The sequence below is a fragment of the Eptatretus burgeri genome, chromosome 4 (assembly GCF_056783735.1).
Source record: "Eptatretus burgeri isolate ZD-2024b chromosome 4, Ebu_testis_v1, whole genome shotgun sequence".
NCBI classification, from domain to species: Eukaryota; Metazoa; Chordata; class Myxini; order Myxiniformes; family Myxinidae; genus Eptatretus; species Eptatretus burgeri.
Window position 1 is genome coordinate 3547227 of NC_140964.1, and position 22335 is coordinate 3569561.

At 42.5% G+C, this 22335-nt stretch overlaps 1 protein-coding gene across 1 annotated transcript in view; it reads right to left on the reverse strand.

Annotated features, from left to right (window-relative positions):
- The window catches only part of LOC147027356 (glutaminase kidney isoform, mitochondrial-like), a 59026-nt gene that overhangs the window by 8577 nt on the left and 28114 nt on the right, over nt 1-22335 (reverse strand). Inside the window, exons 7-11 of the mRNA XM_085876696.1 lie at nt 9389-9447; nt 7500-7532; nt 7244-7302; nt 6878-6944; nt 292-342 (exon numbers count right to left, since the gene is read on the reverse strand). Of these exons, the coding sequence (XP_085732822.1) occupies nt 292-342; nt 6878-6944; nt 7244-7302; nt 7500-7532; nt 9389-9447 (269 nt within the window). The remainder of the gene's footprint in view (nt 1-291; nt 343-6877; nt 6945-7243; nt 7303-7499; nt 7533-9388; nt 9448-22335) is intronic.

Genomic DNA, 22335 nt, shown 5'->3' on the forward strand with positions numbered 1-22335 from the left:
TACTGTGCTGTTGGGGTAACCCTGCACCCCCCCAGCAGCTGCAACCATCACGACCACCACCAACACTAACACGTTCTTGTTGCCCTCTTATTTGGGTCCATTCTGTGTTCGAGCTCTTCTATGAGCCTCGACTTCATCCACAAAAAGAATACTATATCAACAAATGACAATGACGTCATGTCCTGTAAACTCAAATGCACTGAATACAATTTGCCAACTGTACCAACACATGTGCATTAGCCTAATAAACTTTATTTGATTATTTTTACATTGTGGCACAGTCATACACACCTGGAAGTAGAAATCCAAGCAGGGGATAACATCGATACCTTCGGGAAAGCACTGAAACGATAAAGGGGTTCGGGATGTGCAGAACAACTCATCGATGGGTTGAGAAACAAACATATCACAGTGGTCGATTTTCATGCTGGGGAATTGTAGATATACGGTTGCTCTCATGTCCTATCCCCAATGTCATTGAGAAACTAACAGTGTGACAACCACCTTGGATGGTTCGATGCTTTAACACAATACAGCAGGATCTCATTATGTTGGTAAATTCAACATGGCTGCCAAACCATGTGACCTATGACGTCATATGTGCGACTTTTGTTCCTCATGGATTGGTGATCGTATGTGTAAAGTTTCATCTCGATCTTTTCAGTCATTTCAGAGAAGAATATTTTTGAATGTTTATATATATATATATATATATATATATATATATATATATATATATGTATATGTATATGTATATGTATATGTATATATATATATATATATATATATATATATATATATATATATATATATATATATATATATATATATATATATATATTTTTTTTTTTTTAACAATATGGCTGCCGAATCACGTGACCGATGACATCATGAATTTTTTTTATCTGTGGACGATTTTATCCCGAGATGACCCTCAAAAATTTTCATACTGATTAGATGTAGCGTTCTACATATGCAAATATGACTTCATAACGAAGGCACCTATGACATCATTAAAAAAAAACAATTCCCCATGAATACTTGCCATGTGCGAAGGTTCAATTTTTTCCCCTTGGTGCGGTTTCAGAGACAGAGGTCCAAAGTTTTTCCAATATCGCTGCCACACCACGTGACCTATGATGTCATAATTATCATGAAAACATCGCTTCTATGGTGAAATTTTGGCTGAATCCGACAAGCGGTTGCGGAGAAAAACACTCATGTTTTGTTTGGACAAACAAATGGACAACCAGAGACACAGACCCAAATGCAATACCCTCTCCTCCGGCAAGGGTAACAAGAAATTAGATGAAGCTAACAATCCCAAGCCATGGAGCAAACCAAAAAACAGGGTTGATCAAGTTTGTATGAAACACGATATTGATTAAGGAAATAGCATGACGTTGCAAGAAAAACACGAAGCCGAGAGAAATATGATGAACAAGTGCATTCAAAGTACATTGCCACCAAGCCAAATAAATAAATAAATAACAATCCTCCAGTGTGCGACATCGCAGGGGCACCTTCGGTGCCCGGTGATGCCACCTGCAGCACATTGAGTCAGAATGGGAGGGAGCAAGTACAATAATTGATTAATTGCAGAATTAAAAGAAATAAATAATCATAAAATTATTTCTCAATCAATTGCCGAATAGCATACCGAAACCTCCATTGTACAATCCAAATCTGTAACTTTTTGAAAAGTAATTAATCGATTAATTGATCAATCAATAAATTAAAAATACCCTTTATAGCCAAATCACTTGGTCACTGTCATGTCCAAATTTCAGCTTCCTCGCTCAAAATATGCCTGAGATATTGCCAGGATGAGAAATAAAATAAGTAATTAATAAATCGATAATAATTAAATAATTAATTAATTGATTCATCAAAAAATAAATAAATACTGTTTTTGCTAAAGTAAATCTTAACTTTTGTACCCAAATTTCAGCTTCCAAGCTCAAAGGATGGCTGAGATAACGCCCGGACAAACAAACAAACAAACAAACAAACAAACAAACAAACAAACAAACAAACGGAGTGAAAACTGAGTACTCTCTCCCACTTCGGAGCCCGGCAATTCCATCATGCATCGCCTAGATATGGAATTGGGAAGGAGCGGTGTACAATAATTTGTCTTTGATAAGAAATCCAATATTGAGAGAGAAAAAAAAAAGGATAGGTTCATCGTGACGCAGTTGATATGTGCTACATCAAAAATGGGGCTTCGTAATGCAAAAAACGATTAAGCTCTGATGATGTCATCAAGACTGAGGAGCAAGCTTACAAACCTTCAGATGAGAAGCTTTTAGCTGATGAATTACATAAATCAATAATCACAAAGTTTAAAAGGTAAGAAGGTCTATTCCAAAGCAGTTGATTACATATGGTCTGCCGATTTAATTGAGCTGAAACACGACAGGGGATACAGGTTTGCAATTAACCATTTTTGATTTAAGGTCAAGATATGCATGGGTAGTTCCTCTGAAAAATAAGAATAACCACTCCCATGATAGCATTCCAACAGTTATTTGATAAATGCAATACACAGCCATAAAAAAAATTTGGACTAATGAGGGAACAGGGTTCTATTACAGAACATTTAAGAATTAGCTTAAAGTTAACGATATCACATTGTACAGCACCTTCAATGAAGAAAAAGCCGTCGTCATCGAGCGCTTTAATCGCACTTCGAGAGATTGTACCAAATTTGTTTTTTACTGAACTCAGTTCTGCGCATCTTGAATTCAGGACATTGGAGATAATTGCAATCATACAGTTCATTCCTCAACAGCAGAAAAACCAACAAACATTTACAATATGAATAGGAGATTAATCAGAGAAAAACCAAAGTTTAAGGTTGGTGATATCGTAAGAATATATTGGTGGAAATCACACTTTGAGAAAGGTTGTACAAAGAGGTGGACTTTTGAACTTTATAAAATAATTGATGTTTTGACATAGTTCCTTGAACATATAAATTGTAGGAATTAAATGGAGAAGAAATCTTGGTATCATTTTATTCACAGGAATTACAAAAGACAAATCTAATAAATAAATTAAATTTTTTTAATAAATTGAAAATATATATTTTAAAAATCAAATAATTGAAAAAAACATTTAAAGAATTGCAAAAATTAAATAATTTGAAAAAAATAATGAAAAGTAAATAATGATTAAAAAAAATCCATCCCTTTGACGTCCACACCCACACCCCATTTTTCCCCCCACCCCTACCCTCATCTCAACCCTTCCCCTTCCCCACCCCACACCCACAAGGGGAGGGGAGTGGAAGAGGAGGGGTGGGGGAGGGGAAAGAGTGGGGTGCAATTTTCCCCAATTTTATTTATTTATTCCAATTTAGTAAATGGTAGTTAAAATCAACGCACACCCTTCCTTACACACACCAAAACAACACACATACAAAAGCCCTTTCCATTACTTCACTGCAATTTAATGTGTTCCCACTTACAAATGGCAAGATGCCATTCGTATATATTATATAGATATACTCACTTTTTAAAATGAATGGATCTAATGCATCTACATTTATAAATCCTGACCACATTAGCAACTTCAAATATTGTGGAATTGATAAATCATCATCACTGCAGGAAAGTATAATGAAGAAGAGGTTGACGAAAAATAATTGGGATACCCAGAGAGATGAAGAAAGTAGACAGGAGTCCAAGGAGTGGCGGCGCAAGGTGAAGAGAGAGGGGTGGCGAAGGCTCAAGAAAAGGCATGTGGCTGGTTAGGATGTGCTGCAGGTTTGGGTGAGAAAGGATGCAGATGGGAATGTGCTGACGATCGAGGAGTGTGTTTTGAAAAGGTGGATGGAGTACTTTGAGGAGCTGATGAATGAAGAAAATGAGAGAGAGAGAAGGTTGGAAGAGGTGGAGATAGTGAATCAGGAAGTGGAATGGATCAGTAAGGATGAAGTGAGGACTGCTATGAAGAAGATGAAAAGTGGAAAGACAGTTGGCCCAGATGATATACCAGTGGTGGCATGGAAGTGCTTCGGACAGATGGCAGTGGGGTTGTTAACCAGATTGTTTCATAAAATCTTGGAAAGTGAGAGGATGCCGGAGGAGTGGAGATTAAGTGTACTGGTTCCGATTTTCAAGAACAAGGGTGATGTGCAGAGCTGTGGAAATTACAGAGGGATAAAGTTGATAAGCCACACCATGAAGTTGTGGGAAAGAGTAGTGGAAGCTCGGTTGAGAGGAGAGGTGACAATTTGTGAGCAGCAATTTGGGTTTATGCCAAGAAAGAGCACCACTGATGTGATGTTTGCTTTGAGAATGTTGATGGAGAAGGATAAGGAAGGCCAGAAGGAGTTACATTGTGTGTTTGTGGATTTAGAGAAAGCTTATGATAGGGTGCCAAGAGAGGAGTTGTGGCATTGTACGAGGAAGTCGGGAGTGGTGGAGAAGCATCAAGGATCGGCTCTGAGCCATTTCCTGTTTGCAATGGTGACGGATGAGATCAGACTGGAGTCTCCATGGACTATGATGTTCGCAGATGACATCATGATCTGTAGGGAGAGTAAGGAGCAGGCTGAGGTGAGCCTTGAGAGGTGGAGGTACACACTGGAGAGAAGGGGAATGATAGTCAGTAGGAGTAAGACGGAGTACATGTGTGTAAATGAGAGGGAGGGTGGTGGTATGGTGCGGTTGCAAGGAGTTGAGGTGGTGAAGGTGGATGGGTTTAAATACTTGGGATCAACTGTCCAAAGTAACAGAGAGTGTGGGAGAGAAGTGAAGAAGAGAGTGCAGGCAGGATGGAGTGGGTGGAGAAGAGTTGCAGAAGGGTAGCTGCAAGAGTTAAGGTGAAAGTATACAAGACGGTAGTGAGACCAGCTATGTTGTATGGTTTGGAGGCGGTGGCACCAACAAAAAGACAGGAAGCGGAGCTGGAGGTGGCAGAGTTAAAGATGCTGCGATTCTCGTTGGGAGTGACGAGGATGGATAGGATAAGGAATGAGTATATGAGAGGGACTGCACAGGGAGGACGGTTTGGAGACAAAGTGAGAGAGGCGAGATCGAGATGGTTTGGACATGTGCACAGGAGGGAAACGGAGTATATCGGGAGAAGGATGCTGAGGAATGAGCCGCCAGGTAGGAGAAGAGGAAGGCCAAAGAGGAGGTTTATGGATGTGGTGAGGGCGGACATGCGGGTGGTTGGAGTGACAATGGAAGATGTGGAGGATAGAGTGAAATGGAGACGGATGATCCGCTGCGGCGACCCCTAACGGGAGCAGCCAAAAGAAAAAGAAGAAGAAGAAGAAGATGATTGCACAAAATTGACCCACAAAGCTGAGCAGTACAAGTTACAACTGAAAGATTTAAACAGATGACACTTCATTTCTTCAGAACGAATGAAAATCCCATGAACGAGAACACGTTTACTTGCACACAGACAGAGTGATATTGTCGCTAAATATCAGAGTCGTCGTCATGCAGGTTATTATTGATACCGTAAGAAGTGTCAACAAACAGGTAAAAATAAATAAATAAATAAATCAGGTAACTGGTCAAGCCTAACCTGTTTCGACTGAAACACCATGCATAACGACTTAGCATTGTATGAAACACAATATCAAGTCGAGTTGCATTTTGTTCACATTTCTCGACGAAAACCTGTATGGCAAAACATGGCAAACTAGAGGGGGAGCACTCGGGAGAGTGCAAAACCTCCGCCGACAATACTGCTGGTTCACTCTAGTGAACCTTATATCTTAATCATTAAATATGATGTCAATAGTGCTGAGAGTTATAGTTCTTTTCTCCAACATTTTTTTTGGGGGGGGGGGGGTTGAAAACATGTAAAAATACAAAAAAAAACAACAAAATTAAAAAAAAAAAATCGAAATTTTGTTTAAAAAAAAAAAGTTGCAAAAAATTTTTTTCTCTTACAATTTTTTTTTTTGGGGGGGGTTGGAAATCACTTAAAACATGTACAAATGCAAAAAAATATTTTTTTCCTTTTTTGGGGGGGGGGGTTGGAAATCACGTAAAACATGTAGAAATGCAAAAAAAAAAAAAATTTTCTCTAACTTTTTTTTTTGGGGGGGGGGGAGGACCAAGTCCAAAATTTAATGGCATAATCCTTGGACCATACCTTCCCCCCCACCAAGTTTCGTCAAAATCCGTCGAGGAGTTTTTCCGTAATACTGTTCACAAACAAACAAACAATCAAACAAACAGAAAGGGGTGAAAACAGTAACCTCCATCCATCTTCGAAGATGGCGGAAGTTAACTAATGTGTCGACGTCTGCATCTTGAATCTTCTTTTTAAATCAGGTGTTTGTCTTGTGACTCGATCGGGAAGTAAACATTTGAATGTGACCTCGGCGTACGTATGTTTAAATGATTTAGAGCTTCACTGATGAAAACACAAACAGCTTTTAAAGCAAATCCTATGATGTCATTTGCAGTCACGTCACTGCCTTGGGGGAGGGGGGTGTTCTCGTGTTGAAGATTTTAAAAGCTTTCATAAAGAAATTCCCGAACTTTACCGTCTTATGACGTCGAGTTGGACGGACAGCACCGAAAGGTAATGCGGTTAAGGCCGTTTTGCACAACGAAGCAAAACTTTTAATCCAACAAGACGAGTGCAAAGCCAAAATTCACAAATGCACGACAAAAGACATTAGCAGCTATCGATGTACTTTAACATGAATTACGACGACACCAACAGACAATGGACAATGGACAAATACAGATCCAATGTATGGGGAATGGGGAATGTAACCTGGGTTCCCTGCACGATGACCAGGTGCTCAGATGGGAACACCGACAGGCTAACACGACAGCAGAGCGAGTTGATGAACTGCAAAGCAAGGCATGATGAAACAAGACTACTTGGATCGTACCTTCTTTTCCTTGAGGTAATATGCGATGGCAAAATTCCTGTCCCCTGTCTCTCTCTCAGACTGGAAGCTGTCCGCAAAGGAAGTACAATGTCCAGTTAACCAACAGAATCCAAATAATTTTGGTTTAGTGACACAATAGGCGGACATTCTATCCACTGTTGGAGAAGAGGTAAGGTATGCTCATGCTCAGGACAACATCGAATGTGAACCAACATCGGTGATCCGAGCAGGGTGCAGCATCACAACGAAACGGAAACACGAATCATTTCAGGCATTTTGACAGTTCAGTGCATTTTTCACCGCCATCAACGCTCTCGTACGTCTCACGCTTACATCGCCGGTGCACGGGCAGGGCACGAGACTTACGTGCTGTTGTTGAAAGCCACGTACTCGTATCCTGCCATTTTCCTCAGATAGTCCATGACCTGAGTTAAAGATATAAAGACTTTGCACTTTCATGGTTTAACAAGAGCACATATTACAGAAAAATCTGTACCATCACCTGGGAGAACAGCCACCATATGGGCACATTCACAAGCGCTTCAACATCTGGGAATCGCTCATCATTTCCACATGAAAAGTGTGCAAAGTGCACAAAGCAAAACATACAAAGTCCACTTACGTAATCAAATTTCTCAGAAGTGTTGAGTTTTTGCTGTGAATAAAAACAAATAAATAAAATCGGAGTTACAATGCAGCACAAATGAATAAATAAATAAATAAATAAATACGTGAAATTGAACAACTTATTGGAAGGGTAAAAAAAAAAACAATCAAAACAAAAAAACTATAGTGACGATTAACATTCAATTCCAAAATCAAAAATATAAATATTGTCGCGTCCACGACGGTCAAGTGAATTACCCCGACCCAATTGTCATGGATGGGGCGGTCAACACCAACCTGGACGGATAGCTGAACGGTTCGACCTTGAAGACGAACACATGATCTTTCGAGGTTATAGGACGTGCGGGATGGAGGGCGGCAAAGGTGTGTACCAGAAGGAAGCACAAGGATTTATACTCGAACGCACGACAAATAGACAGAAGGAAACTTCATAAATAAGTGTTGAATGAACATAAATCAACGAGTGATAATAACGACGCGAGGTCAACTAAAGCCAATTTTGAGACGTCTCCACACAGACTCAGATACAGACAAGGGGAAAGATTAAATAAAAGAAAATCCTTCCCTTTATTCTGGCACAGAGCTTTGTCCAGAGATGATCTTTTAGGAGCTTGGGGATCGAACCGCGTCGTCCTGCGCAGGAAACCGCAACCAAAATGGTGCCAAGCCGCTCTGCGCGGGAAACGTGCGCGAGGTAATTCGCGTGGCAGTATTCAACGCCAAGGCTCACCAACTGCCGTGCAGCTTCTTCTCACAAATGAACTTGCCGACCGCACTCCTCTCTCTCACACCACATACGCTCACAACCATGGCTCGCCTTCTTCCTCGAACACGCAACGACATCACGCCGAGTTATGGCTAAGAGGCATGCTCCTCTTCTTCTTTCTCCCTCATAAAAAACGTACAACTTCGCGACTCAGCCGATCAGACAACGACCAGCGTCCTGTTCCAGCACGCGGGCAAATTCACGCAGCAAGAACACGAAAATCACGCAGCCTTCTTCGTCATGTCGAGGAGAAGCCAGCATGCGAGATCCTCCGTCTCCATTGCGTTCCTCACCCCAACTATCTGCTCTCCGATCGTGTCCTCTCGTCTCTCTTTCCCTTTCTCTCAAAGCATACAAACTTCGCGACTCAGTCTACCAAACAATGGCGAGCGCCTTATTTCAGCATGTGAGCAAATTCACCCAAGCACGAACAACAAGAATCGCGCTGCTATTTCATCGCGTGAAGAGGAAGGCAAAAACGAGACCCTCTGTCTCAACTACATTATTCACACCAACTATCTCCTCTTCGATCATGCCCTCTTGCACATTCTCACATCTCACCGAACAATCATCATCCTCGGGGATGTGACTTGCTGGAACGAAGCCGGGAAGGCGGGGTTTCCTGCCTGCTCGGAAATGTTTGGCTCTGTTATTATTGGAAGATTGCAGTTCTTTTATTGCTGGCTTTGTAAATGCAAAAACATAGGAAAAGGTCACAGGGAGCAATCACATACTGGGAGAAATTAGCCTTAAACCCTACCTAATTAACACAGCACCACCCTGGTGTGGTGACGCGTTACAATCTTAAGCTGATTTAAATTACACAAAGATGTCTCCTGCTCCACTATACAATCCTATCTTTACTACGAAGTTCCTCCATCCATCCTACAAACATAACAATATTAAACGTAGATTGTGGATAATAAACAGACAAACAAAAAACACAACTGATGATGAGGAGTAACATTATATCTCGACGGAGGGCCTAAAATCCCTAAATAAAGATTTTTTTTTTCAAAGGAACAAAGAACACTTGGTATTTCATTCCAAGTGAGTCATGCACAACTCCCAAGGTGGTAATTGTGTTCACGAATTTAGTGAGGGACAGGTGACCTCACCTTAATCAAGGACATCACCACGATGGAACCCGCATTTATCATTGGATTGTGTGGTTTGTCTGCAAACATAAAAACAATGCATTTCATGTTGGAGAAAAAAAACAAACTCAGCATTCACAAATATTAAACAGAATCAAAGGTACACGCACGCACGCACGCACGCACGCACGCACGCACACACGCCCGTTTTATACGTTTCCAAACCACTGGTCCAATTTCCCAGACATTTGCTGTGCCAAGTTATTTTCACACGTACAAGGTGAGCATCACAAAAACTTTCAAATGTTAACCAAGTTGATTTGAAATCTGAAATAAGAGCGCTTTGGACGATCGATTGCCATGTCATGCAACTCCCTCGGCGGAGAGAGGGGGAGAGCTTGGAGAGAGCGGTTCAAAGGTCGATGCACCGTCAGGAATCAAATCAATGGCATTTAAATATTTATTTTCCTGAATGTAAATCAATATACAAAGGGTCATCAGTCTCCACGGGACGACATAGAGTTCAACGTGTGGCTGCAGCATCCCATAGATCTTCAGCTTGGAAATAAAGAGGCCCGTTGGCCCATCGTTGTTGTGTTACACTCCAGAGGTAATTTTTGCTACTCGTGTAAAACATCCATTTCTGGGCTTATAAGGTTTTATTTATTTGTGTAAATTATTCTGGACATTTCTTCCCCTCACCCATTGTTCCTCCAAGTGTCCCTCTAACCTGTTTAGTATCACAGATTGTGGTGGCTGTCCAAGCAGAAACTCCAACACAAACAAATCCACTCTTCTACGTGTTCAAACATCGACATGCCAACAGCGATTTTTGAGGCTACAAAGGGAAACAATTGTACGAGGGGCAATCAATAAGTAACCTTAAAATGGCGATATAAATTCGAGAATGTAATGTGTGTAGTTGTAGACGACATACGTTATATCTATGGGTAAGAGTCATGTTTTGCTTGTTTTAGATCTGGCGACATTGAGCGTATGACGTCGGTAGAGCAGTTCCAAGATGGTGGCTCCCTTAGAAGCATGCACCAGGGAGGAGCAACGTTCTGTCATCCGTTTCTTGGGAAGTGAGGGTGTGAATCCCAGTGAAATCCATCGCCGAATGAAAATGCAACATGGTGACGCATGCTTATCGCTGCAGCAGGTGTACGACTGGGACAGGAAGTGTAAAAGTGGAGTGTCCAGTGTGGCAGACGCTGCTCGCTCGGGCCGGCCTCACACAGGTGACACCAGAAACGGTTGCAGGAGTTGAGCGCGTGCCAAGGGAAAACCGTCGCATTCGGCCGGATGAAGTGGTCTCCGAATTGAACATTAGCCATCGTTCAGCACACCACGTCATTCACAACGTGCTGGGGTTCCGCAAAATGTCTGCAAGGTGGGTGCCAAGACAACTCACACCAGAACTGAAAGAACGGCGAGTGGATGCATGTGAAGAACTTCAATGACGTTAGGAAACAGAAGGCAACACTTTCTTACAGCGCGTAGTGACTGGTGACAAAAGCTGGGTCCACTACTTTCAGTCAGAAACGAAGAAGGCAAGCAAAGAGTGGTGCCATCCAACTTCACCGAAGCCAAAAAAAATTCCGCACACAGCCGTCGGCTGGAAAAGTGATGCTGACGCTCTTCTGGGTTAGCCGAGGCCCACTTGTAGAGCATTACATTCCCAGAGGGACCACAATCACCAGTCCATCATATTGCGACCACCTTAAAAAATCATCTGAAACTAGCAATCAGATCAAAACGTCGTGGACTACTCATTACCGGTGTTTTGCTGCAGCATTACAATGCTCGGCCACATACTGCCCACGCAACAGCTGCAACAATCGAGGACATGCATTTTGAGCGTCTTCTCGTCCACCCGACTCGCCAGACCTCACCCCTTCGCATTACCACATCTTTTGGGCCACTTAAAGAGGCGCTTGGTGGAACCACTTTCCGATCCGACGAAGAGGTCCAAGAGGAGGTGCACGAATACAGACACAAGCAGCCAAAATATTTATTTGCTAGAGGAATCCAGGCCTTAGTAAAGCGCTGGAAAAAAAAAAAAAACCGGATGGAACACAATGGAGATTATTTTGAAAAATAACAGTTGCTACACACGTACTGTACATGCAATAAACAATTTGTGAAAAATATTTTAAGGTTCCTGATTGACTGGCCCTCGGTAGTTAAAGTGGCTCATGAAAAGTGAACGTTTTTTAATTGTTTTGGAACAATATTTCATTCAATCTGACTAATAGACTGTTGTAAATAAGTCATCCAGGACATTACCATGGTATTCAATAAGCCGGTTTATTGGCTATTTTAACCTTTACTCACCCCAGCAAATGCCACCTCAAGCCAATCGACATTCGTTTCCCTGCCAAGGCGAAGATCAAACTTCAACGATGGTGTTTTTTTTTTTCTTCAAAATGTTCCCTTTCAGGAAATGTGACCACGTGACTACGGTTGGGCTGACTCCAAAAGAATTGGGTAATAAAAATAGATAAATTAATTAATAAACTGACTGTCGTGTTTCGTGAGCTCAAAACAAGGATGTACGACAAACTGTTGCGAATCTGAAATATTAAATCGAGAATAAAAGGGAATTTACACACAGTGTGCCACCGTTTGTCTCATCACACCTCCAGCATATCCACACCTCAGCATTCTCACAATTGTGACGGCAAGGTTAATGATGCAGCCAACCAGCATAAAAGAATTCCACTATTGTGCCGGCACGCAATGGCCTGTTATTTGCAAAATATATCGTGGTATCTTTGACGTCCCAACATCTAGAAGTGGACAGGGCAACAGACCATGTCGCTATCTGATGGCTTGTGTGCTCAGAGATGCAGCACCTATTATGGATGCATCAGGCCGATTGGTGTGTGTGTGTGTGTGTGTGTGTGTGTGTGTGTGTGTGTGTGTGTGTGTGTGTGTGTGTGTGTGTGTGTGTGTGTGTGTGTGTGTGTGTGTGTGTGTGTGTGTGTGTGTGTGTGTGTGTGTGTGTGTGTGTGTGTGTGTGTGTGTGTGGGGGTGGGGGGTCTCCTCCAAAACCATAAAAAGCTCAACCTTACCTTGACTTGGAACAGGCCGCGACAATTTCTAAACGATAAAGTATATTTTTCACTTTCCTCGCTCATATCAAATGCCTGTTCATCATTGCTACGAATCGTTGTGTACGTCGCTTTTGTAAGAATAAAAGATTGAGGAACGTAACAAAATTAACCAGCTTCATTGAGCGAAATGATTGAATGCGTTCACTGCTTTACCACGCGGCCTGTCCCCCAGAGGGACAGCTTATCCATAGCATCTGCCAAATCTGTGTCTATTTTCAGAGGTTTCGTGAGGTGCTCTTTGGGGGAAATGAAAGCAAATCTGGTTAAAAAAAAAACAAAAAAAACCGGATGATTAAATAAATAATAAAAAAGAAGCAAAAACATTTGTGTGGACCTTAAACCGACGTACCACGTGACACGAGCACAGAAGAGCAGGCAAAATGGCAGATTTTCTGCAATGTTTGTTTGAGGGAACCAGCTTCATCAAGTTATACGATTTAATGCATTCACTCGAATGCCTGTTCATCCGAGCTACGAATCATTGTGTACATCGCTTTTGTAAGTACTATAGTTTTCAAATTAGGAGCTTGGAGCGATTTCATGTATTATATGATAAGACTTTCCATGATCAACTCTCACCGACTAATTAAGTACATCATCAAAATATTCTTTTGGTTTTGAGGATCGGATATTGTCCGGGAAAATGAGTGTCGAAATCTGGAGTGAAATCTGATCATTTAAGAAATAACGAGTCTCATAACTAGAAGTCGATATACCTATTTACTTTAAGCAAGCAAGGCTGTGTTCCCTCCTCCTCCATGCATACACAATAATATGTGAAATTTCCAAAGCAATAAACATCTTTTTCTGCTGTTTGGAGAATTAAATTGAGTTTACAAAAACAAACAAAAAAAACAGCCTTTTTACAGCCATTTTTCCCTGCTGAGCAGGGGTTAGCTTTTTGCAGGCTCCATGCAATGATGGTTCCCTTCTTGAGGCAATGTTATTTTTATGGCCGGATGCGCTTCCTGACACCAACCCTGGTCGCCTCTGACGACACACAGGGATATGGTACACCTATTATAACCAGGGCATACACTGGGACCAGTACACTGGTACTCATTTCGCCAACCTCGGAAGGATGACAGGCTGAGGATAATTATATATTGAGTAAAAAACATATTTTGGAACGCAACAAAATGAACCAGCTTCATTGAGCTACATGATTTAATCCATTCACTGCAACACCTCAAACCCTGTTCCCCAGAGGGACTGCTTATCCATAGCATCTGTAAGATCTGTGTCCATATTTTCGGAGGTTTCGCAAGGTGCTCTTCAGGGAATCAAAGCAAATCTGGTGAAAAACAGATGTTATAAAATAAAGTTATAACGTTTGCGTGGACTGTGAAGCGATGTACCACATGACGAATATAAAGGACGAGCAGGCAAGACGGTGGATTACCTGCAATGTTTATTTCACGGGCGATAAAACTTTGCGACGTCTCCAGGGTTGTTCTGCATTAAGCCGCAACTCTTTTGTGGATAAAGTCATCATTTGAACGAATTCATTTTATTTCGTTAACGACTGCATGCGCGGTGAAGACAGGTGCGGTTAAAGTTAAAGGTATCCTTTATGGTATGCAGTGATGGCCTAGCCAACCATTCCTTATCAACCATTTAATTGGAATGCTTGCATGAGTGCTTAAGCCACTTTCCGAGTGCCCATTGTCGATAGCGGTACCGTGCTACTTCATTCTGAGCGAATCGTTCACTCTGTGCAGATGCTTTTTCCACTCCATGTCATTCAGAGCGAGTGGGTCGTGTTCCGTGCTCCGTCACCCTGGGCGAGTAGTTGTGAAATAACACCCAGTTTCCAAGCTGTTTGCCCTATCAACGTGTTTTCTAAATTACCGAGCCAATTTTTTTTCCTACCCGTCACCCGCAGCTGTTTATACAGAATAATGTTTGTGAACATATCCTTGAAATGTCAATATAAATGTAACGTTGTTTTTCGACAAAAGCTACTCAAGGTTTCCGGGTTGTATACAGTTTGTACTGCAGCCAGTAATCACACTGACTCCAACCTGCTGATTCTCAAAAAATTGCCAATATCGGTCAAGCGTGTGTGTGTGTGTGTGTGTGTGTGTGTGTGTGTGTGTGTGTGTGTGTGTGTGTGTGTGTGTGTGTGTGTGTGTGTGTGTGTGTGTGTGTGTGTGTGTGTGTCATAAAGCATAACATATCCTTTCTGCCAACTCCCCAACCCCCATATCAACCGATCTCTATCTCTCTTTCCATATCCGGATAGTGGTCATGTCTGGACGGTGTTCGTCTCCACACAGCTTGGCTCCGGACGCGTCCGGGCGGTATTTATGTTTGGACGGAAGTTTTTCTCTGGACTTGTCCAGACAGGAGTTTGTCTCCAGGCCGTGTTAAAAGTATGACTGGTAGAAAATGGATTTCAGACATTATTTTGTTTCCATCTTCACTGTTATTCGATGCAGAATCATTTTGTTGAGACAGTATTATCATAATTGACACTTCACCACACATCTGCCTTCCCTTCCCCCACCCTCCTCTCTCTTCTTTCCACACTCTCTTCCCCTCTCCCCCCCCCCTCTTTTTCTCCCTCCCCCTTTCGTATTCCCACCAGCAAAGCGACAGGTGGCATTTGCTGTTATTTAATATATTGATCCACGTGTGAAAGGTAGGGGGTGGGGGGGGGGGAGAGATTGGCTATATCTCTCAGACATTTTAATGATATTAAACCAATAATATGTCACTGCATATTTTTTTTTTTTAATGTAGATGTATGGGCTCATTAAGAGGGCTGACAGGATGGCCGAGACGTACGCACACTCACCTCCCAGTTGTCTTGCCTGGGTCCGAATACCGACCAAGCTAAAAACTGTCATCCTGGTGATTAATCATCGAGTGTGCCATTCCATGGATGGACATTAAACTGGACATCCCATCTGCTGGCATTGGTTGGTGGATGTTCGAGATCCCATGGTGTCCTTCACTAAGAATAGGTGAGCGAACACCAGCACCCTCACCAAATTCTAAATTCCTGCCCTAACCTTAATCGAATGTCAGGCCTGGCCAGCTGGTTCATGAAAGACGGGTCAAACGTCCCTCAGCCAACCCCACAACAACATAAGAATAATTGAGACATTTAACCCCCAAAAGCACAATTCAGGTTATAGAAAAACAAAGAAAATAATGTCTCCCACAACCAAAGTCCCGTTTTGAAGTCACAACATGGCCTATGTTAGTGATTGGGGATGTTTACACGCGCAAAAAGCGTGCAGTCATTCGATGAAATGGGGGGGAAAAAAAGCGAATGCAAGCATCACTGTGAAAAACAGCAGGTGCCATGAAAAACGCTCGATAGGTGCTTGCCGTGCATAAATCACCTGTTTGTTTAATGCCTCTCACCTACGTGTGGGTAAGGGAAAGAGGGGAGAGACTGCAGCTGGGCTATCGAGGAAAATAAAATAAAACAGGACAAAAAAGAATGAATAGCGAATGTGAAAAATAACATCCATCACAAGTTGGATGTAATATGTTGGTAGCAGAGCGAGAAACACTTGGTTCGCATTTCACATGAACTGGTCTGGTCTAAGTCACTGGAAGTGGCAATAACTTCTGCATCGCTGCCAAGCATGCAATTCCACCTTTGCCATTGGGAATCCTTGTGACGTCACAAGCCCATAAAAACAATCTCTGATGATGGCTTCTGTGCATTTAAACGCCGATTAATAAACGGTGTTTCCATTGGGCAGATATGATAATGCAGGATACAATGGAAGTCGATTTTGGATGCAATTTAAAAACAAACATATGGGTGCGACGAGAGCCAGAAGAGCGAAAACAAGCTCAAACTCGAGAGGGAGCACTTGGGAGAGTGCAAAACCTCCGCCGCCAATACTGCTGGGTCACTCAAGTGAACCTTATATCTTATTCATTAAATATGATGTCAACAGTGCTGAGAGTTATAGTTCTTTTTTCCAACTTTTTTTTTGGGAGGGGGGGGTTTGGAAATCACTTAAAACATGTAGAAATACAAAAAAGAGAAATCGAAATTTTGTTGAAAAAAAAGTTGCAAAAATATTTTTTTTCTCTAACAATTTTTTTTTGGGGGGGGGGTTGGAAATCACTTAAAACATGTAGAAATGCAAAAAAAATTTTCTCGAACAATTTTTTGAGGGAGGGGGTTGGAAATCACTTAAAACATGGAGAAATGCAAAAAAAATTTTCTCTAATTTTTTTTGGGGGGGGGTTGGAAATCACTTAAAACATGTAGAAATGCAAAAAAAAATTTTCTCTAACAATTTTTTTTGGAGGGGTAACAATTTTTTTTGGGGGGGTTGGAAATCACTTAAAACATGTAGAAATGCAAAACAAAAAAATTTTTTTTTGGGGGGGGGGGGACCAAGTCCAAAATTTAATGGCATGATCCTTGGACCAAATACCTAACCCTCCCACCAAGTTTTGTCAAAATCCATCGAGGAGTTTTTCCGTAATATTGTTCACAAACAAACAAATCAACAAACAAACAAACAGAAAGGGGTGAAAACAGTAACCTCCATCCATCTTCGAAGATGGCGGAGGTTAATGAGCTCAGATCCTCGTCCTCTTCATGATGACGTCATAAAAACGAATATGACATCATTGTGACGTATCAGGTTTGCAATAAATTATCTGTGCTAATGCCCGGCTTGATTCCCGCAAACAAATTTCAAACAGCTTGCCTAGTTTTGGAGACAATAGTATAAACGATTTCCATTAGCGGTGATATTATGACATCAACTTTTTTTCTCGGAAGAATTTCCAAAATCGGAGATGGTTACTGCCTGTGCATGGGCTTTCTGCATATACATGGCAAGTTTCACGAAGATCCGATGAAAACTCTGGGTTGTGAAACAAAAAATGTCAAAAAATAGGAATGACGTCATAAAAATTGATATGAAACCATTGTGATGTATCATATGTGCGGTAATTCATCTCTGATAATGCCCTGTTTGATTCCCGCAAACAGAATTCAAAAAGATTGCCGAGTTTCGGAGATAATTTTTTGGGCGATTTCCATTGGCGGAGATATTTTGACGTCATGACTTTATTTCTCGGAGGAATTTTCAAAATCGGAGATGGTTACTGTCTGCGCAGGGTATTTTTACATATATGTGCCAAGTTTCAGGAAGTTTCGATGAAAACTGTAGGCTGTGAAACAAAAAAAAGTCCACAAGAACAACAACGCGAGTTAGACTTCGAGATCCTCCACGAGGATCTAAAAACGAAATATGGCAATGTGGGATACGGGGAAGAAAGGCCCAGGAAATAAAATACCTTGGAACAATGAGGAGAAAAGGTTTAAAATAAATAAATAAATAAAATCATTTAGCTGGCTGCAACTTTATAAAAAATAAAATATATATTTTAAAAATATTGGCAATACCCCTCGGCACTCACTTGGTAGAATAACGATACTGAGGAGGAAGTCAACATGGGCCAGAATCAGCAAAATGTACCAATGAACCAACGTTATCGCAAATACATATTTTGGGAGCAACCCCCCCTCCCTCCCTACCCTACCGGTCCCCCGTAAACTCACTTCGTCGACAATTTTTTAAATAGCGTGAACAAACTTTGGTGCACACCGGGTGGTGAAAGTTGTGGTCAAGTTTCATCAAATTCATGTGTGTCGTTTCAGAGAAGTAGATGCAAGCGTTTATGGACGGCAGGACGGACGGACGACGCGCCATCCCATAAGCTCCCCGGAACTATGTTCCAGGTGAGAACTAGAACGGCACTTGGTTGACTGGAGCAACCACCGCCGCCACGCTGAACAGTTTACGTTTTGTATCCCACCGATAGCACGCATCTGGATCCAGCCGTGAACCAAAATCGAATCGGCTTGTTCTTGTCATCTAACAACCTGTCCACCGAGTTGTGTCATAACTAGTCAATAACTTTTTGAAATATCATGCTCTATGCTGGAAATCCTTTTTTGCCCCCATCTCTCAATGGCGAAGAATCCCCCCAAAAATTATTTTTTTGAAACTCCATGTATTCGTATCCAGATTCGGATCTTGGTTTAAAAATAAAAAATAAAAAAATCGAAACAATTAGTCCTCGTCACACACCCAACCTGTCCATCAGGTTTCATCAGTTTCCCTCAATAAGTTTTTGAGATATCGTATCATACATTGTGATGTTTTTGGAGACCCCAGGGAGACGCATACCAACACATGAAGGTTCCCTCGTGTAGTTATATGTGTATAATTTGTCTGGCTGAATTACTTCTCCAATTGTTATCAGTGGAAGGGAAAGATGCATTGTGGGTGTAGAGTTATCCCATTGTTATTGTCCTCACTCCAAAACTCCATTCTCAAGCACTTTGAAAACGCTTTACAGACTCAAACCACGTGCAGCGATACTTACGGTATCGCTCGGCCGTTTTGCTTGATAGCAGCTGGAGCGTTGGGAAGCACAGTCTTTATCTGGAGCGATAAATTTACCGGGAAGGGAAAGTGGGATTTGGATGCTGGACATTAACCAAATTAAACATCTGAGGTGGCGTCTGTGGCTGCTTAGCAACCTGTTGTGGCCACAAAGTTATCTGCGGTTCAATCGGCCAGGAAGTGGGTCCGAGAACGCCTCTCACGACAAACACCGCACCGAACCCGTAGCAATATGGTTTTTAGCCCCATCACTCAATTTTTTTTTTTTGTATACCTTGGTAAGGATAAGGGATGAGGGGGGCAGGTAAGGAGGGTTGCTGAAGGAGTGTGGGGTATTGCAGAACAGCGAGGGGAGGGGGCCGAATGAGGAGGAGAAAAGGCTCTGTGTTGCTGGGGGAGAGGGGGGACAAGAGACAAGGAATAAGGCAGTTGATGATTTGAGGAGGTGGAGTGAAGAGAGGGAGGTGAGAGGGCAGTGGAGGGAGGCAGGTTGGTGGATGAGAGGGGGGCAACTTTGAGAAGGATGAGTGAAGGGGATGAAAGGTGGGAGAAAGGTGAGGGGGAATTTTTTGAGAGAGGTGAGAGGGAGGCTTGGAGGGAGAAGAGTGGGATGGTTGCTTTGAGAGTGAGAGTGAGGGGTGAGGGGGGTGAGTTGGCACTGAAGTTGGAAAAAAAGAATGGTTGATGGAAAGCGAGCATCCATGGCAAACTGTGGTTTTTAAAAGTTTTAGGTCATAGATGCGATTTAACACAATTCTTGATGGATGCAATGAAGGCGAAATCAGAGCATGGAGAGAAGAAGCGCTGTAATAGTTGGATTTTTTAGGCAAGGAATGAAGGAGAGGTCGAAATGAGAGCAGTCTGTTAAAATAGCAGAAGAGTAGTGCATTGTGAAACAGTAAAGAGTACCACACGTGTGAGAGAAGAAGATGAAGCATTATAAGATCGTTTTTGTTGTTAAAAATAATGTATGAGAGAGTTCAACAGATAAGGTCATGGAAGTGTCGAAAAAAAAAAAAAAAAAAAATCGAGGAAGAAGACGAGGAGGAAGTTAAGAGGAAGAAGAAGAAGAAGAAGCAGAATCGGGAGAAGGTGAGCGTGTTGTTGTTGTTGTTGGGTATATATTTTTTTATTTTATTTTAATTTTTTTTGAGATAAGAAAGAGATTAGTTAGGAGAATGGGGGATGTTTGGAAAGTGGGGAGGATGAAAATTGAAGGTAATGGGGAGAAAAAACAAAAAAACCCCCAAAAAAACAAAAAAAAACAATCGAACACCGAGTGGAACCGGTAGGCCTCAAGCCTAGGCCTCAAACACCAGGTAAGAACGACAAAAATACTCACAAAATAGCACGATTTTTGAAACAAAACCGAACTAGGAACACACAGTAACATGTAGGTGAGAAAATTAAACAGTTAAAACGGGACAAATAACAACCGGGAACTTAGCTTTGAGAACGTCAGCAGGGAGCCCCGAAGGAGACCTCTCGTCGCTCCAAAACCAGAACCGGAATTATGAAGAATCACTTTAAAATTCTCGGATTCGGATTCAGATCTTCACCAAAATCAAATTAATTCTTCCTTGTCACACTCTCAACCCATCCACCACATTTTGTCCGAATTAGTCGGCAACTTTTTGAGATATTCTTCTCGCAGACAGACAGGCAGGTGAAAACATAACCTCCGTCCACCTTCAATGACGGAGGTAACTAGAATAGCACTCGGTAGAGTGCATGGACTCGCCTCGTGCACTCATTCTGAACAAAAAATCCCATCGATAACTGAACACGTTGTTATTATGACCCACCGTTATTGTGGTCCATGTATCCATATCAAATCACATACAATGCAATTATCTGTAGCTTTATGGATTACTAGCAGGATTTCCCAGTATGGCCGAGCAACACCGCGTCCCTCCTGCCGCCCTTTCCCCTCCCTCCTGCCGCCCTTTCCCTCCCTCGCCAGATTCCCTTTTTTTTTTTTTTTTTGTATACCTTGGTCGAGGCTCGTATGAGAGCAAACACATAACTCACAGCAAGGAGGCATGAGACAAGAGGGGCGGGAGTGGAAGGGACAAAACAGTGGGGAACAGACACATTAGGTGAACTGTGGAAGGGAGAGGGATGGGGATGGGACGGGGAACATGGCGAAGAGAAGATGGACATTACAGGGACTTTCAGGAAGTAAAGTAGGAGAAATGAAGGAAGTGGGCTTGGGTGGATTATCGGGGGTAGAAAAGATCGAGGATTTGGATGGGGGAAGATAATAGTTGGTGGTGAACAGCTGTTTTGAAAGCCTGGAGGGAAGAATGGGAAAGAATAGAGTGAGGAAGTTTATTCCAAAGGCGGGAAAAAAGAGGAATGAAAGAGTGAAGATGAGCAGTGATTCGTGATTTTGGTAGTTTTACCAGAAGGGGGTTGTTGGCGGACCTTGAGCGCCCTGTGGAAATGTGGTGGGGACAAATCGCAGAGAGAGCAGGGGGGGCAAGGCTGGAGAGGAGTCGGTAGAAGACAGAAAGACCACCGACCAACCTGCGGTGATTGAGTGAGAGGCCCAAAGACTCAGCTTCATTGTGGGAGATGCCGATGATCTTAAATGCCCTGGTTTCGACAGCGTTAAGCCGAGAAAGGTGGGAGGCAGGAGCACCAGCCCAGAGGGGAGAGCAGTACTCCATCAGGCTACGGACAAAAGCTTTGTAAGTGGTCAGGAGCTCAAGAGGGCCGAGGAAGGACTTGGCACGACGGAGGATTCCCAGTCGGCGACTGGCTTTTGAGGCGAGGTTGGAAATGTGACTTTCCCAGGAAAGGTCATGGCAGATAGTGAGACCTAGAAGCTTGAAAGAAAAGACTTCTTCCAGAGGATTGTTGAGAAAGTGGATGGGGGGGTTTTGTAAACGGTCCTTTCGAAGAGACATAGTGAGAGTGTGAGATTTGTCTGGATTGAAAGACATGTTCCACATGTTGGACCAGTTTGTGATTTTATCCAGATCTGCAGTGAGCGAAGAAGCTGCTGCATGCCGGTCTGAGGGATGACAGATGGTACGGCAGAGGGTGGAGTCATCGGCAAAGAGAAATAGAGGATTTTCCAGAGAGTCTGAGAGATCATTGATAAAAACCAGAAAAAGAACAGGGCCCAGAACGCTACCTGGAGGAACTCCAGCCTGCACAGGAAGAGGGGATGAAAGAACTCCATTTAGGGCCACACGTTGACTGCGACAGGAGAGGAAGTCTGCGAGCCATGAGTGGAGATGGCCTTGAATACCATGGGAAGAGAGTTTGGTGAGTAGGGCAGGGTGCCAGACTGTGTCAAAAGCACGTGATATGTCCAGGGATACGGCTCGGATTTCCTGTCTGGCATTGAGGACCTCCATCCATTGATGGGAGAGCAGAAGCAGCATATCCAGGGTAGAGTGACCTGGTCTGAAACCAAATTGATGATTGGAAATCAAGC